The sequence below is a fragment of the Sceloporus undulatus genome, chromosome 2, assembly GCF_019175285.1.
Source record: "Sceloporus undulatus isolate JIND9_A2432 ecotype Alabama chromosome 2, SceUnd_v1.1, whole genome shotgun sequence".
Classification (NCBI taxonomy): Eukaryota; Metazoa; Chordata; class Lepidosauria; order Squamata; family Phrynosomatidae; genus Sceloporus; species Sceloporus undulatus.
In genome coordinates this window covers 318,865,437-318,881,004 of record NC_056523.1, presented here as the reverse complement: position 1 = coordinate 318,881,004, position 15,568 = coordinate 318,865,437, and the positions used below count along the sequence as shown (strand labels likewise).

The 15,568-nt window shown below is 40.4% G+C and overlaps 1 protein-coding gene across 2 annotated transcripts in view; it reads left to right on the top strand.

The window, feature by feature from the left end:
• ME2 (malic enzyme 2) overlaps window positions 1-13,073 on the top strand; it is a 52,501-nt gene extending 39,428 nt beyond the window's left edge. For both annotated transcript variants that reach the window (XM_042454387.1, XM_042454389.1), the window contains exons 10-16: window positions 21-134; window positions 233-347; window positions 2,211-2,353; window positions 4,393-4,495; window positions 6,031-6,101; window positions 8,590-8,688; window positions 9,143-13,073. In XM_042454387.1, coding sequence (XP_042310321.1) covers window positions 21-134; window positions 233-347; window positions 2,211-2,353; window positions 4,393-4,495; window positions 6,031-6,101; window positions 8,590-8,688; window positions 9,143-9,307 — 810 coding nt within the window. In that variant the 3' untranslated portion in view covers window positions 9,308-13,073. The remainder of the gene's footprint in view (window positions 1-20; window positions 135-232; window positions 348-2,210; window positions 2,354-4,392; window positions 4,496-6,030; window positions 6,102-8,589; window positions 8,689-9,142) is intronic.
• The last annotated feature ends 2,495 nt before the right edge of the window (window positions 13,074-15,568 follow it).

Genomic DNA, 15,568 nt, shown 5'->3' with positions numbered 1-15,568 from the left:
ATGTTTCCTTGGTCTGCCAGGCTGCCCTTGGAATTGCCAATCTCATAGTCATGACTATGGTGGAAAGTGGCCTTTCAAAAGAAGAAGCTTATAAGAAAATATGGATGTTTGACAAATTCGGCTTATTGGTTCAGGTGAGAATCAGCTATGGTTTGGAAGATCATAGTCTCATCTGCTCCACACCACCGTTTTGTTTCTGTCAAGATTTTATATTTTATTTTAATACTTCTAGGGTCGAGAACAAACTGTAGATGCCAATCAAGAGCCCTATACCCACCCAGCCCCAGACCAGGTGCCAAAGAGCTTCTTGGAGGCAGTGAATGTACTTCAACCATCTGCCATTGTTGGTGAGTCTTTAGGACTCTTCATACACCAGGTTGTTAATCTGATGCAAATGATGCAGGATTAGATCGTGCTTTTAATTTCAAATACATGTGGTAGATTCTTGTCACCAGCCACACAGTGACTTATCATTAGCTCTTTGGGAGTTACAACTTGCTTATGTATACCTGCAGTGTCAACAGGACAGCCATTGTGGAAATCTTTCAGGAGTTGAGTGTGTCGCCACATGGACCATCCTGTACCACACCAGTCCCATTAAAGTAAAACTATTGTTAACATTCTTCCCTCTGTAACAAAACATAGATCTACATATGCATGTACAACACTAAGTGTATTTAACACCACTTGGAACTATTTCACATATGCATGAATTAGGTGGTGACTTACATGTGCAAGTGGACCACAGCACAAACTGAAAACTGCAAGTAAACTTTTTTATATTGCTTGAATGTGGATTGATATAATAATAATAATAAAATAATAAAACTTTTATTTATATCCCACTTTTTGGAAAAACAATCAAAGTGGCAAACAACATATAAAATCATTCAAAAAATTATACAATCCACCCCTCAAAAAAATTAAACAATTAAGATTAAAATTACAGAATTCACTTTAAAATCAAATAAAAATCGAATGATCATGGGCAGAGTAGTAGCATAGCACAAATATCCATGGTGTGACGAGTGATCATTATGTGGCCGAGGACTTATTTTGGAAAGGCCTGCTGGAAGAGATCTGTCTTGACAGCTTTTTAAAAGGCGTCTAGGTTGCTAATTTGATGGATCTCGTCCGACAGGTGACTGGGAGCAGTTGCAGAGAAAGTCCACTGGGAGGAACCTTTAAAGACCAGACTAGTTGCTACATGTTCCTCCCAGAGGATCTGGGTTGCAATATGTTCCTCCCAGAGGATCTGAGTGTACAGGGGCAGATTATATGGAAGTAGGCGATTCCTTAAATAAGTTGGACCCAAGCCATGTAGGGCTGTAAAAGTGATAACCAACACCTTGTACCGTGCCCGGAAACCAGTAGGCAGCCAGTGGAGTGATTTTAATATAAGTGTTATGTGGTCACTCCTAGGTGTTCCAGAAACCAGTCTGGCTGCCATGTTCTGTACCAGTTGGAAGTTTCCAAACTAGGCACAAGGGTAGCCCCATGTAGAGCGCATTACAAAAATCGAGTTGTGAGGTTACCAGTGCATGTACTACAGTTTCCAGGTCTCCTGGTTCCAGAAAAAGGATATGTTCTCATAAAGACAGTTCATGCACTTTGAGCTGTTAGATTTGGAAAAAGAGATGTATGAATGTGTGAATCAGGCTTTCATGACCCAGAACTCAATGCATTAACTACTGTCAACCTGTTTGAGGTAGTATATAAGGTCTTCTCACAGTGTTTTGATCAGAGATGGCTTTTTTTAAAACAAAGGGAAGAATTGTATGTGTCAGCCATAAATAGTGTTCTTCTGGGTTAGTTTATGGGTTTATCAGCTCAAGCACCTTGCTTGCAACAGTAGACTATACATACTTAGGGAAAGCCCCCAACCATCATATGAAGACAACTGTTTTAGCAGGTGCATCAGTGAATCTACTGAGACAAGAGCTTCTTGCATACAAATTTGCACTCTGATGCAATGTGTTTGGTGCTTCTGCATTCTGTTAGCAGTGAGACAAGTAGGAACTTGGCAAATAACTTTGGTTAGAAGAAAGGCTGACACATGCCTGCATGTTTTCACAGGGGCTGTTCTGTGTCCAGGCTAGATGCCAGTGTGAGCATAAAGATATTTGTTGTGTTCTGAATGGTTCTATTGGATGTGTATGACTCTTTAAAAAAATTTAAGCTGTTGTTTTCTTTATATTATTCAATTCCAGGGGTTGCAGGTGCCGGGCGCCTCTTTTCTCCTGATGTGATCAAAGCAATGGGCTCTATCAATCAGAGACCAATCATATTTGCACTGAGCAATCCTACAACAAAAGCAGAGTGTACTGCTGAGGAGGCATATACATTAACTGAGGCAAGTACAGATTTTTATAAATAAATAATAAATAAAACTTTAATTTATATCCCACTTTTTGTTACCACAATCAAAGCGGTGTACAACCTTCAAAAAATACAATATATACACACACACACCTTAAAAAAGAATTAAACAATTTTATCCATTAAAACAACAGGCGATAAAATCTAAAACACTGTAATGTTCTCTCCTTTGGGATGTACAGCTTGGTTTGCTTACTTGAACCACTATACATGATGTTCTTTTATCTATAAGATTACCTGAATGATGGAACTCTTTCATTGTTGCTCATTTGATAATGCCGGGCAATGCATTAGCCAGGGTAGGATCAATTTGGATGAGTACATTCTAATAAGAGTAATAAAACAAGGAAGCACTCTAAGATAAGACAAGCAACAAATAATGGCTTATTTTTCCTTTTACCAAGATCTACTGATTCTTTTGGATTTCTTTTTAAGATATTATACAACATTATGGTTCTTTTTCTGTTGGGCAGTTTAGAGCTGAACTTAATGATTAGATCAAGTTTGATTAGATTGCATGAATCATCCTCAGGCTGTACCTTCTCACTTTGCAGATCAAGAGATTGCTTTTTTTGCAATGCTTTTTTTGTAATGCACCCACAACATACAAAATCTATTGCATGTTAAATATGTCAACCAACGCGTGTGTGTGTCTGCCTTCAAGTTGCCTATCAGCTTATGGTGATCTCATGAATTTCATAAGGTTTTCTTAGGCAAGAAATACTTTGAGGTGCTTTGCCATAGCCTTCCTTCCTACAGCACCTGGTATTTCTTTGAGTTCCCCTATCCAGTTACTGACCAGGTGTGATCTTGTTCAGCTTCCAAGATCAAAGAGGATTTGTTGCTGTACAGTGATAACATTTGGGGTGGTTCTGTTTCAGCTTTAACCAACTGTGGAGGGGATGATGGAACAGGATCTCATCCACCCCAAAGTGCCAATGTGTTTTAGCCAGTACTAAGCATGAGAAGAAACCATTCAATTTTTTAGGATGGGAAATATCTCATAGAGAAGTAGGGAGACCATCAAGAGATGATGTCATGAAAAAGGCTCACGGCCTTATCAGGAAACCCAAAAGGCTAGATTTGTCTCCATTGCCAAAGATTTCCCACCTCTGCCATGGGGGAATATTCAGTAGATATGCCTAGTAGGAAGTGTCTTCTCTTACGCATTTTGTAAACCTATCCTTATCTACTGGGAAGGCTTTCTCTCAGTCCCACCACCATCAGAGGCTTGCTTGGTGAGAACATGAGAGAGAGCCTTCTCAGTGGCTGCTCCCACCCTCTGGAATGGCTTTCCGTGGGAAGCTAGGCTGGACCCCTACCTAATTTCCTTTCTCTAGCAAGCAAAGACCTTTTTGAAAAACAGGCTTTTAATATTTAATCACTCCTAGGGAAACTTCATATTGGAGTGTGTGCTTCCTTTATTTTTTTTAAATCATATGCTTCCTAAATAAATTAATCCCATTTTTAATCATGATGATTTTAATTGTTTTTTCAAATAGTTAGGTGTTAAGTGATTTTCTTCTGTGAGCCATCTTGGGTCCCACTCTGGGAGAAAGGTGGCATATACATTAAATAGAGAGACAGACAGCCCACCCTCTTGGTGTAGAAAACGGAGTGTCAGATGTCCAGTGTGCAAATAATCATATATACAAACTTGCAGCAGAACACTGGTATGTAATTCCTCCATGCAGGCTGCCATTATTATTCTGCTCCACCTTTTCTCCAATTTGGGACTCAAGTCAGCTTACAACAAATTTAGAAAACAAATTTTAAAATTCACAGAAGACATGAGTTTAAAAGTGATTGAATTATTTTTTTTCCAAAAACTAGTTAAAAAGGTGGACCATTAAAAAAAACTACAACACAGTCCAGCACATTATAAAAGTCTCATCCCACCTGAACAATATTGAAACAGAAGAGTCTTCAGCTGTTTATGCAGTACCATAAATAGTGTATATATGTGCAGAACTGGCTTCCAAAAGTGTCTCTTCCTCTTTTTCTACTTGACAGGGGCGTTGCCTGTTTGCAAGTGGCAGTCCATTTGAGCCAGTGAAGCTGAGCGATGGGCGATCCTTCAGACCAGGACAGGGAAACAATGCCTACATCTTTCCAGGTAAAGCATGGGAATCTTGCTCCCTGTACCAAAGCATTGCTTTAAGATGGAGAAGCTAGATTTAAATTTAGATTTAAAGACATCCTAAAAATCTAAACAGATATGTAGCAACTTTGAATTAGAGCCATACTGTCACTGAGACCAGAGGTCACTACAGCCATCATGGCTAGTAGTTATCAGTAGCCTTATCCAGCATGATTGTTTCCTATCCCCTTGTAAAGGTATCTGGGTTGGTAGCTGCCACGACAGCTTATAAAAATGAGGTCCATAGTTTAACTGAACATTATGTGAAGGAATACTTCATTTTATTTGTTTTCTGACTCTCTCAGCATACCTAATTGTGTATTCCTTTAGCTTGTCCTTCCTTCCTTCCATCTATCTATTCATCTGTTCACCCTGAGATTGTGAGATATAGAGCATGATAGGAATATTTTTAAATAGACAGACAGACAGACATTTATTTGTCTATTTATCTAGGCCCATCAGTATCCCAGTAAATCTGCCTCCTTGTCATATTAATAAATGGCACAGTACATGCACACACAATGCTTGATCATTTGTAAGTTGTGCCAACTGGAACCAAGAATGCTGCTCACTGGAATGTGAATACAGGCAGTAGAATGTATGTTATGAGACACATGATTTTCTGTTCCAGGATTGCAGGAGTACTTTTGTGCTGCCTGCTTGTCTGCCATAGAGAAATGGAAACATTAGGCCTCTCTCTGAGGAGTGTGGCCTCCTTTACATTAGAAAATAGTGAGAATGTAGCTTCTAAAAAACAGTGAATATTTATGCATAAATAATATGTACAAATTGTTGTTGCACACAGAGGTGAGAAAACTTCAGTTTTCCTGACTCAGTGCCAGGTCTGTAAAATTGAGCTTGCTTATAAACTGCTGAGCAGGTGATTTGTGGAGGTGGATGAGATGAGAAACGTTTGTAATACTCTTCTCCAAAATGAAGTTATAATTCAAGAATGGGCAAGAACCCCAAAGCTGTTCTTGTTGCCCTCAACTCCTCAAGATTTTCAGGTTGTCTCTTTTTTGGCCAGGAATTACCTCTGATTGAATCCTATAGGAGCAGCAATTAATATTTTAAATAGATCACAGCCCCCTTCCATTTTTTTTAAAAAAATGACAATTTATTATACTTTTTTGGACTGGGGCATTTTTGGCAGTCCATGTGGCTCCTGGAGAGTTCTGGAGGTGAGGATATTGGCCCCTGGACTTGCTGCAGTTGCTGATCTTTAATATAAATAAATGAGCACAGGTTTCAAAATAAAGAAGCATGCTTTCTGAATTTCTGGCTTTTTTTAAAAAAAAAAAACTGAACTGATAGAAGTGCACATGAAAAGGACTCTTATGTTTCTGTAGCCCTGCAGGATGTAGGGATGAACATTTACCTTAGATTATGAGTAAGGACAACAGAGCAAAAGTACAGCAACACCAGTGTATTTCCCCAATTTCATACATAGCAGTCATACACAGCAGTAACTCAAAATGATTCTGCCAAGTAATTTGCAAACTGTATTTTAGGTGTTGCCCTTGCTGTTATTCTCAGTGGTGTTCGACACATTAGTGATAAAGTCTTCTTGGAGGCTGCAAAGGTGAGTGATCTTAATGGGCTGTGTGAGATGTCTGGTGGGTGAAATACAACATGTGTTTGCTATTTCACCATTCCCCAAAGTGGAAAGACTGAGATTGGAAATACTAAGTGTGGGTTCCCAATGTGCCTGCATTTTTATTTTGCTTAAGAGGATGAGTGGACATCTGCACATGTGCTTGAACTAGATGAAAGAAATAAAAAACAGAGGTGCTTGGTCATGAGCTCAGCTAGGATTAGGATTGGGGCTTGCCCTCCAGATATTTTGAAAATATTCTCTGACCATGCTTGCTGAGACTTGTGGAAACTATTGTCCAAAAACTTCTGAAGGGTTCTTTAAACAGCTTCAGACAGGGACAGGCAAGTTCTGGCTCTCTAGATCAGTGGTCCCCAAACTGTGCTCTTTAAGAGATTTTGGACCTCAGCTCCCAGAAGCCTCAGCTATGTTGGCCAATGCTCTGGGATTCTGGGAGCTGAAGTCCAAAATCCCTTAAAGAGCACAGTTTGGGGACCACTCATCTCTTCACCTGACAGATCAGGTGGATGCGACAGTCAGGAGCACTTGTTATCAGCTTCGGCTGATATGCCAGCTACGCCCCTTCCTGGAACTGGGAGACCTGAAACAGCAGTACATGTGCTGGTCGCCTCTCGATTGGACTTCTGTAATGGACTCTACATGGGACTACCCTCGTGCCAAGTTCAGAAACTTCAACTTGTACAAAATATAGCAGCCAGGTTAATTACAGATACTTCTCGTAATGATCGCATAACACCAGTTTTGAAATCCCTTCACTGGCTGCCAATTATTTTCCAGTTAAAGCCCTACATGGCTTGGGTCCAGAATACTTAAGGGAACACCTTCTTTCGTACTGTCCATCCCGCACTCTTAAGGTCCTCGGGGAAGAATCTACTTCAGCCAAAAAAATCTAAACTAACCTCATTTACCCAGAGGGCCTTCTCCACCGCTGCTCCGAAGCTATGGAATGACCTGCCGAAGGAGATCTGCGACATTTCTACTCTTACAGCCTTTAAGAAGGCTCTTAAGACGGATCTCTTCTGGCAGGCCTTCCCTTCCTAGTTCCTCTCCTGTTTCACTGTGACTTGCGTCGCTCTGTCCACCAATTCTTCTCTTAAATTTAATGAGAAGAATTAAATTAAAATTAAATAAAATTCTTGCCTCAAGAAGAAGAACCCTCCCTCCATACCAGCTGTCATCATCAGACCTGGGAGAGAGTGAAAAAGACAGGCCCAGTTCCATCAGGTCTAGCTGTGAATTCTGTGACTTACGTCACTCTCTTTAATCATATTTTATTGTTTTCTCTGTATTTTTATTGCTGTAACCTGCCCAGATTCTTTGTGATTGGGTAGGCTATAAATAAATAAATAAATGATGATGGTGGTGGTGGTGGTGGTGGACTGCAACCCCCATTGTGTCCAATAGGGACAACCATTGGTTGTGTTGGCTAGGGCCAATTGAATCCACAATCCAATAACATCTAAAGGACTGCAAAGTTGTCCATTCTACATCTAGTATGCCATAAGGTACCTGTCCCTGGCTTACTTAACCAGGCTTCTTGCCTCTCCCTGCCTCTGCATTAAGATTTTCAGGGAAGCTTTGTTGTACATCCTAGCAGCAGAGGTGTGTTTGGCTAAAAGGCGGGCAAGAAAGAGCCTTCTCTGTGGTCACACCCAGATGGTCCCATTCCTTGGTTAAGGAAATGTATCAGATCCCCTCTGTGATGTTTTTTTCAGTTCCTCTTGAGCACTTTTTATTCCACCAGGCATTCAATCTTCTGGATTGCTGATATTTCTAGACTCTGGTAAACCTATGTTGACTTTTTATTTGTTATAACTGCTTCTAATTTTATTTGCTGTTTTGCTTCTCAGGAGCATGGGGAAATTAAATAGACTGCACTCATTAACACAGTAAATTTAGTTGTTCAGTACTATTAGCAAATACAATAATTAATTACATTAGTGAAAGTCAATTTGAATGCATTGAAGGTTCATTTATACATTAACATAAATGAGTAAGGGAATTTTTAATAATATGTACGGCCCAAAACACACTGCAGAAATAGTCCAGTTTGACATTGCTTTAACTAGGGAATCCTGGGAACTGTAGTTTATTGTGGCACCAAAGCTCTGACAGAGAAAGCTAAATGTCTCACAAAGCTACAGTGACCTGAATTCCCTAGCACTGAGCCAGGGCACTTGAAGCGATCTCATACTGGATTATTTCTGCAGTGTGTTCTGGACCTAAGAGTATAGGACAGTTTCAATGAAATTAATACTAGTTAGTGAAGAATTAATTTAGGCTAACCTTAGCTAACTTTTAATCTGTTTTACATAGATGCAGTTAATTTTGTATTTTTAATTTTATTAAAAATGCTGTCTTGGATCATTTGAAGCTAGAGTCAGGTCCTGCAACAGTTGACCAGTTTAAATTTTTCTCTTGGGTAACATTTCCTCTCCCTATCTTGTATTAAAAGGCTTTGACAGAACAGCTGAGTGAGGAAGAACTTGCTGAGGGACTGCTTTATCCTGCACTGTCTAACATCAGAGAAGTTTCCATTAACATTGCTGTTAAAGTAAGTGTACATTTGAGTGGGTGGCAGAAACATTGGAAAGATTATGTCCTGAAAGACCATTGAGTTTGTCCTAATACTTCTCAGGAGCTTGAGGCAAGGTAGAGCATCCCAATACTCCATTAAATGGAAATACTTACATGCAGTAAGAACAGTCCTCTTGAGTTGTTTGGACAAGGATTTTAAAGTGGCAGTGATCTTTATATAGAAGTATCCACATACAAAGATAGTACAATGTCTGCATACCAGATGCCAGGGACAAAATCTTCTTGTTAATTTTCAGAGCCATTTGGTTGGCCACTCCAGGAAACCCAGTGTTAGACTGGATGGATCCAGGGATCATGTTAGAGCAACATTCAGATGTGGGATGTTAGCTGAGGGTGATGGGAGTTGTAATCCAACACATCTGGGGGAAGCTGGTATAGAGGTAATAATTGGGTTTTTTTTTCCTCTCCAGGTTATGGAATTTTTATATGCCAACCACATGGCTTTTCATTATCCTGAGCCTGCAGACAAGAACCAGTATATAAGATCAAGGGTCTGGAGTTATGAGTATGACTCCTTTCTACCAGACTTGTATGACTGGCCAGCATCTACATCCTACTCACCAAAAAGAAGCTGACTTGCCCAAACAGCACACTTCTCAGGTGGCACCTGAAATTCTGCAGGGAACCCTTTTCCAGAGCCATTGTGAAAACAATCCAAATCAAGATTGTGTTCAGACTTCTTGCAACATTACCTTTTTAACCTACTCCTTCCCCCCAAAAAACATTTTTAACCTGTCCCTATAACCATCGCTTCAAGGTGTGAAATTTTCCACTGATGGCCTGTACTCTTGTAAAAGAAATGATTATCCAGAAATAATAGAAAATCTTCCATGATGGTTTAAATTTCCCTTTACAACCTGTATGGCAAAGGTAGCAGAGCCACACAGAAGAAAAAATGTTCCCTTGACATCCTGTTATTATAGACTGGAGAACAACTGCTCCAGGTCTGGGGGCTGCACATTGTGCCTTCTACTAGGCCTTGGAGGACCACACCTACTTCCACCTATCATCTTTTAAAAATAAAATACCAAGAACATAATCCCAGTACCCATAGAGGGACTATACAGTGCAATGTTGCTGACTTTGTAGTTGGCTTTGGGCTTGCTGTTCTTTTCTACTTGGGGAGATTTATTTTTCATAAGCAGTAACTTGGAAAGTCCTGGGGAAAATTCTTTAATGTTGCTGAATGCATAAACGCCCTATTTCTCTGTCCCTTTATATACTATGGTTTCCCTTTTGTGGCCTTGAGGGTGTTCGCAGCTCTCAAATGTGTTGAATTGTGTGGCATTGATCAGGCAATGCCAGATTTACTCTGCATAGGGGCTTTCTGCTTTCTAAGCCAGGCAACATGCTGAGTTGTCCATGCAACTTTCTCCTTGTGAGTTCTACAAAGTGTGCTTCTTCTGTAGGGGGAAAACCCCTAAGATTGCTGGAAAGCATGTTTTAAATATCCAGAATTTATGTGACTTAAGTGTGTTGATAATTTTACGAAGTCATGTGTGGTGTTGGTTTTCCAGTGGTCCTTTAGTCTGTCCACTGCCACTAACATACCTATGCAGTATGTTTTTTTACCCTTCACTTTTCGAGTAATTTTTGCTCTCCATAACTTGCACTCCTTAATTTCCGATCCACAGCCTCCAGTAAATCCCCTTATCTCTCTACTTCAGTATTGGGGGATGTCTTCCCACATACTCACTTCTGTGTCTTTGATGTGAGCAGTTCATTGCAGCTCACCAGAAACACTTTCTATCAAAATGTCAAAGCTTTGGTTTGGTACATGCCTTCAAAAATTAGTTTTCAATTCTTCATGCTACAAACTCCTCAGTTAAAATAGTTTCAACTGGGTCTTTTGGAAGACACAGATACATCAGTTGATCTTTTTGGAATAGTAAATCTTAAATGTGCATCACAAAAAAAAACCCTCTCAAGACAATTTGTTGTGTCCATTCCCATCTAAAAGTGTGAATATAATATTGGCTGAAAGAAATTCTGTATAGCCACTAGTTTGAAATTTCAGAAGCACAGTGCAACTTGAAATTGAGGATAACAGAATGTGTTATCTTAGCCCTAAAATCTTCAGCAAATACCAAATAGAAAACTATCACAAAATTACATGAAAATAATGTGAAATAAGATCAGACACTGGGAAGTTCCTTTTTTTGAACCACATTTCTAAGAATCTCACAGCCAACATGAGGGATCCTGGAAGTTGTCGACTAAAAAGAATTTCCTCCCAGACTCTGGGTAAGATATTCCAAAATTGAGAGCACCTTATTACACAAATCCATTTGCTACCTCCAACAAATGTCTCTTTGGACAAAGGAGTTTCAACAAGTCCCTTGAAAGAAAGCAGTTTCTTGTTTAATAGCAAGTATTGCCAGGTGCATGATGCCCCTTAAAATACAAGATGACATGGTGTGGGCTTTTCCAGTGGTAATAACAACCTTGATGCCATGCAGTAGTACAGATGATATTTGGCATGCGTTGGGTCAAGCAGTGCACCCCTATAACTCAAATAGAATACATTTCATAGGTCAGTTATGCGTACAGCTGCTTTGAAAGATTTTGACCTGTACCCGTATGTCTAATAGTTTACATAGCTGCACAGAAACATTTTGTGCAGAGAATTAATTGGGAGTCCAGTTAGTTGCAAAAAGTTAAGTATGAGAGAATATGGGCAGAAAGGGAAGTGAGGGTTGTTCCCTGTTTGACCGAGGAAGTCTTCACATAACAGTTGGGTACTGAAGACTTGTGGTTAAAGCAAAATTTTAGATACCGACATGCACTGTGGACAGATTTTTCTTGATTCTTCCCTTTGCAGTTTGTGTTGAAGTGACAATAAGATAGCAAGGTCTATATTTGGCACTTCAGATTCGTTGCATTTGGTGCTGGCCTGCTTGCCAAAAGGGGTAAAAATGTATTTGTGCCAGTAAGTAGTTAAACTATATAAATATACAAGGACACATTTTAAACAGATTTAATTTGAACATTTTCAGAATCTGATTGGAAACATCTGAGAAGTGGCTAGGGAGGAAAGTGTTTAGAATTAGATGCTTTCAATTGGCCATTACCAACCTGGCACCCACCTATTGTGCTGGCTGGGGATGATGGATGTGGTAGTCCAGGGCATCTGGATGACAGGATTGGGGAAGGGTGTATTAGAGTCTTCTTGATACAGAAACGTGGGCCAGGGCTACTTTCCATTCACATGAATCATAACACGATATTTGACAAGCAAATACCAAAAATATAATTTTAGTAAAATTAAGGGATTATACTGTGATAGAAAATATACTTGTTGAATAAAGAACTGTGTATATGTATGTTCCTCTGCCATACTCTTAGCAGATAGTTGGGTGTTAAAAATTTTGTTTTGTCTTGTTTTGTTAAAAGAAATTTGGTATATAATATGTCTCTTTCAGTGTGTTTTTCTCTAAGGGACAAAACTCGTCATCCAGTGTTCCATCCATTTTATAATGGGATTTCCCCTCTTTTTTGCCTTACAACATGTGTTCATTTGTTGCACTTTCCTACTCTTCCACTCCTCATCTTGCATTTGTTTTCTTGTTAATAACATTAACTTATTATGTAAAGTAGTTTTTAACAACTATATTTAATAATCATTTTGAGGCTTAGCCCATGGAGATACCGCTTTGAGCATCCTGGTTTGATGTGACAGACATACTGGGCACTTTTAAAACCAGGTTGGGAATTGAATTTGTATATCACATTACAAAAGACGGTGTGTATGTGTGTATTGGGAATATGAAATCCTTTTCATGGTCAGTCTTCCTTGCATATCCATTGTCAAACAAGGAACTGTTCACTCAACTGATGCTGTTGGGAAATCTAAATGGCCATTTTTCTGTGGCTGCCATGTTCCATGAAAATGGGATTGTGTGCAGAGAAAAGCATGGCTTGGTAAAATTATTTTTTTTGGAATACAATTCTAAGAATTTCCCAGCTCAGATGATTCTGGGAGATGTAGTTAAAAATGATTTCCTCAATTCTGGGGTTTGGTGGGGGATGCTTTACTTACAATAAGTGCAGGAGAATAAAATGGAAGAAGCATCTGTTCTCTTTTCCTGCTACTGGTTCTTGATGGGCAGTGAAAAAATCCAGCTATTTCTGGTAGGCCAGGGGAATGCAAAAGCAAGGAGGCAACAAACAAAATACAGACTCTGATGTAAGTTATTTTCTACCCTTCAGAATATGGTTTATTGCAAAACTTAAAAAACCCCGTGTTTTAAAATATTTGGGTTTCTCCTTTGGTAATATTGTAACTATATTGAGAGATGTGTTACGGTCTTCTATTTTCCTAGTAAAAAGACTTTCCTTTTGCCTGTGTTGTATGTTTCATTTTATTATTTTGCCCAGTTGGAAAAACCTTCCACACACACACACACCACTTCATTCATTGATTTGCTTCCTTTTCACTCTTTACTTTCTTTTGGAACCAGTTAAGAGAAGCCACCTGGCCTAGTGGTTAAGGTATTGAACTAGTACTGCAAAGGTTTAACTAAACCATGAAACCTTGGCCCACTTGCATTTTGTGAAATCAAAGGCTTTCATGGTCAGCATCCATAGTTTTTTGTGTTTTTTTTCAGGCTATGTGGCCATGTTCTAGAAGAGTTTATTCCTGACATCTCACCAGCAGCTGTGGCTGGCATCTTCAGAGAATGCTGGCATGAAAGAGAGAGGGGTGTGTCTGTGTGCATGTGTGTGTGTATACACACACACACACACACACACACACATATATACATATACATACTGTGTGACCCTTGCCATTTAACAACAGAACAATACACAGATTCCCATGGAAATCACTCCTCCCTACACAGAGTCACACAGTATATATATACTCCTCTCTTCCATGCCAGCATTCTCTGAAGATGCCAGCCACAGATGCTGGTGAAACATCAGGAATAAACTCTTCTAGAATGTGGCCACATAGCCCGACAACCCCACAAAAAACTCACTTGCATTTTCTTCTTAAGTCGTTTCTGATTTACGGTGACCCTAAGGTGAATCATGGGCTTTTCTTGGCAAAATTTGTTCAGAGGAGGTTTGCCATTGCCTTCCCTTCGGGTTGAGAGTATGTGACATGTCCAAAGACACCCAGTGGGTTTTCATGGCCAAGCTGGGAATCATGCGCAAACCACTATGCCACCCTGGCTGTTCTTAGTCTCACCTATTTCACAGGATTGTTGAGAGGAGCAAAAACGGGGAACAAGATCATGTCTGCCAGATTGAGCTCCTGGTGGTACATTTGTTGTTAACTGCTTTTGACTTGGACTTACGGCAGCCCCATGAAGGAGAGACTTCATTCTACCAATCCTGTTTGTTTTTGTGTGCCATCAAGTCGTTTCTGAGATATGGCAGCTCTCAGGTGAACCAAGGGTTTTCTTGTAAAGATTTCTTCAGAGGGGGTTTCCCTTTGCTTTCCTCTGAAGCTGAGAGAGTGTGACTCAACCAAGGTCTCCAGTGGGTTTCCATGGCCAAGTGGGGATTTGGAGCCTGATCCTCAAAATCATAGTCCAATGCTCAAGCCACATCGGCTCCCCAGCCTTGTTTAGCTTCCAAAATGAGATAAAGCAGGTGCTCAGGGTGGTATTTTTTAAATATCACTGAAGTAGCACCTTGGATCTCTGGAACAGGTTCACTTTGGTAAAAGCCACCTCTACCTTAAGGCAGAAAGGAATAAGTAAACAAAGGCCCCGAACAGACAGGCCAAAATGAAGCTGCTTCAGGTCCCTTTGGAGGTATGCTGTTTAACTGATGCATGTGTCCTAAGAGGCCGAAAGCTGGGCCAACGCCATGTTCCAGTTCTAAGGACTGGAGCACAGCTTCTGGCCTCTTATGACGCATGAATCATTTAAACAGCATACCTCCAAAGGGACCCAAAGCAGATTTATTTTGGCCTGTCTGTATAGGTCCAAAGTCCCTCTTTTTGCATCTGAGGAAGTACTTAGGCCAGTTATAAACGGGCGTAAAGTACGTACCCAGTACATACTAGGATTAGGAAAGAGCGTGCATAAACCACGCCCCTAACCCTAGTACGTACTGGGTACGTACAAAATGGTGGCGCCCGTTCCACATGGGCGCTGCCATCTTGACGTTGCAGACGTGTAGCATCCGAACGTCGCGCAGCGGAAGTGACGCGAGTGCTTAACTAGCACCTCGCGGCGCCACTTCTGGGGCGCAAAAAGAAGCGCCATTTTTGAGCTTCTTTTTTGCTGTGTCCAGGAACTGCGCGGTTTGGCCGCTGTGGTTCCTGGATGCAGCAACCAGCGGCGCCGGCAGACCGCCGCTTTCAGGCAGTCTGTAACGCACCTTAGTCTAATAGGAGTTTATCACACTGGAGCTACTTTTGGCATTGAAGAGAGATTAAAGTGCATTTAAAGCATCCTGCAAATAAAGCGGAAATGGCGAGTAATTGCGCAAATGATTATAAAACACAATTGTGCAAATAATGTGATATTGAAAATGCATTGTTGCTGACATCCCAAAAGTAAAAAGATGCGTGTTAATGCTTCTTTGTGGCCACTTGAATGGCGAGTTTTGCACGACATCGTGTGAAAAATGCTGCACCAGTTGATGTTCTGCCTGTCGTGGAGCTATTAAAAACCTTGCAAGGAAACAAAAACACTGGGCATGGTGACCCCACGATCCTACCCTTCTTTCTCTTGACATGCTACAACCAGGGTGTTTTCACTGTTGCACAGGCACAAATTCATCAGGTAAAGTATATAAAGCATGCTTTCCCTCCACATGTTAATCTGTGATACTCTCAGATCCCAAACACACTGCAGAAATAATCCAGTTTAAGACTG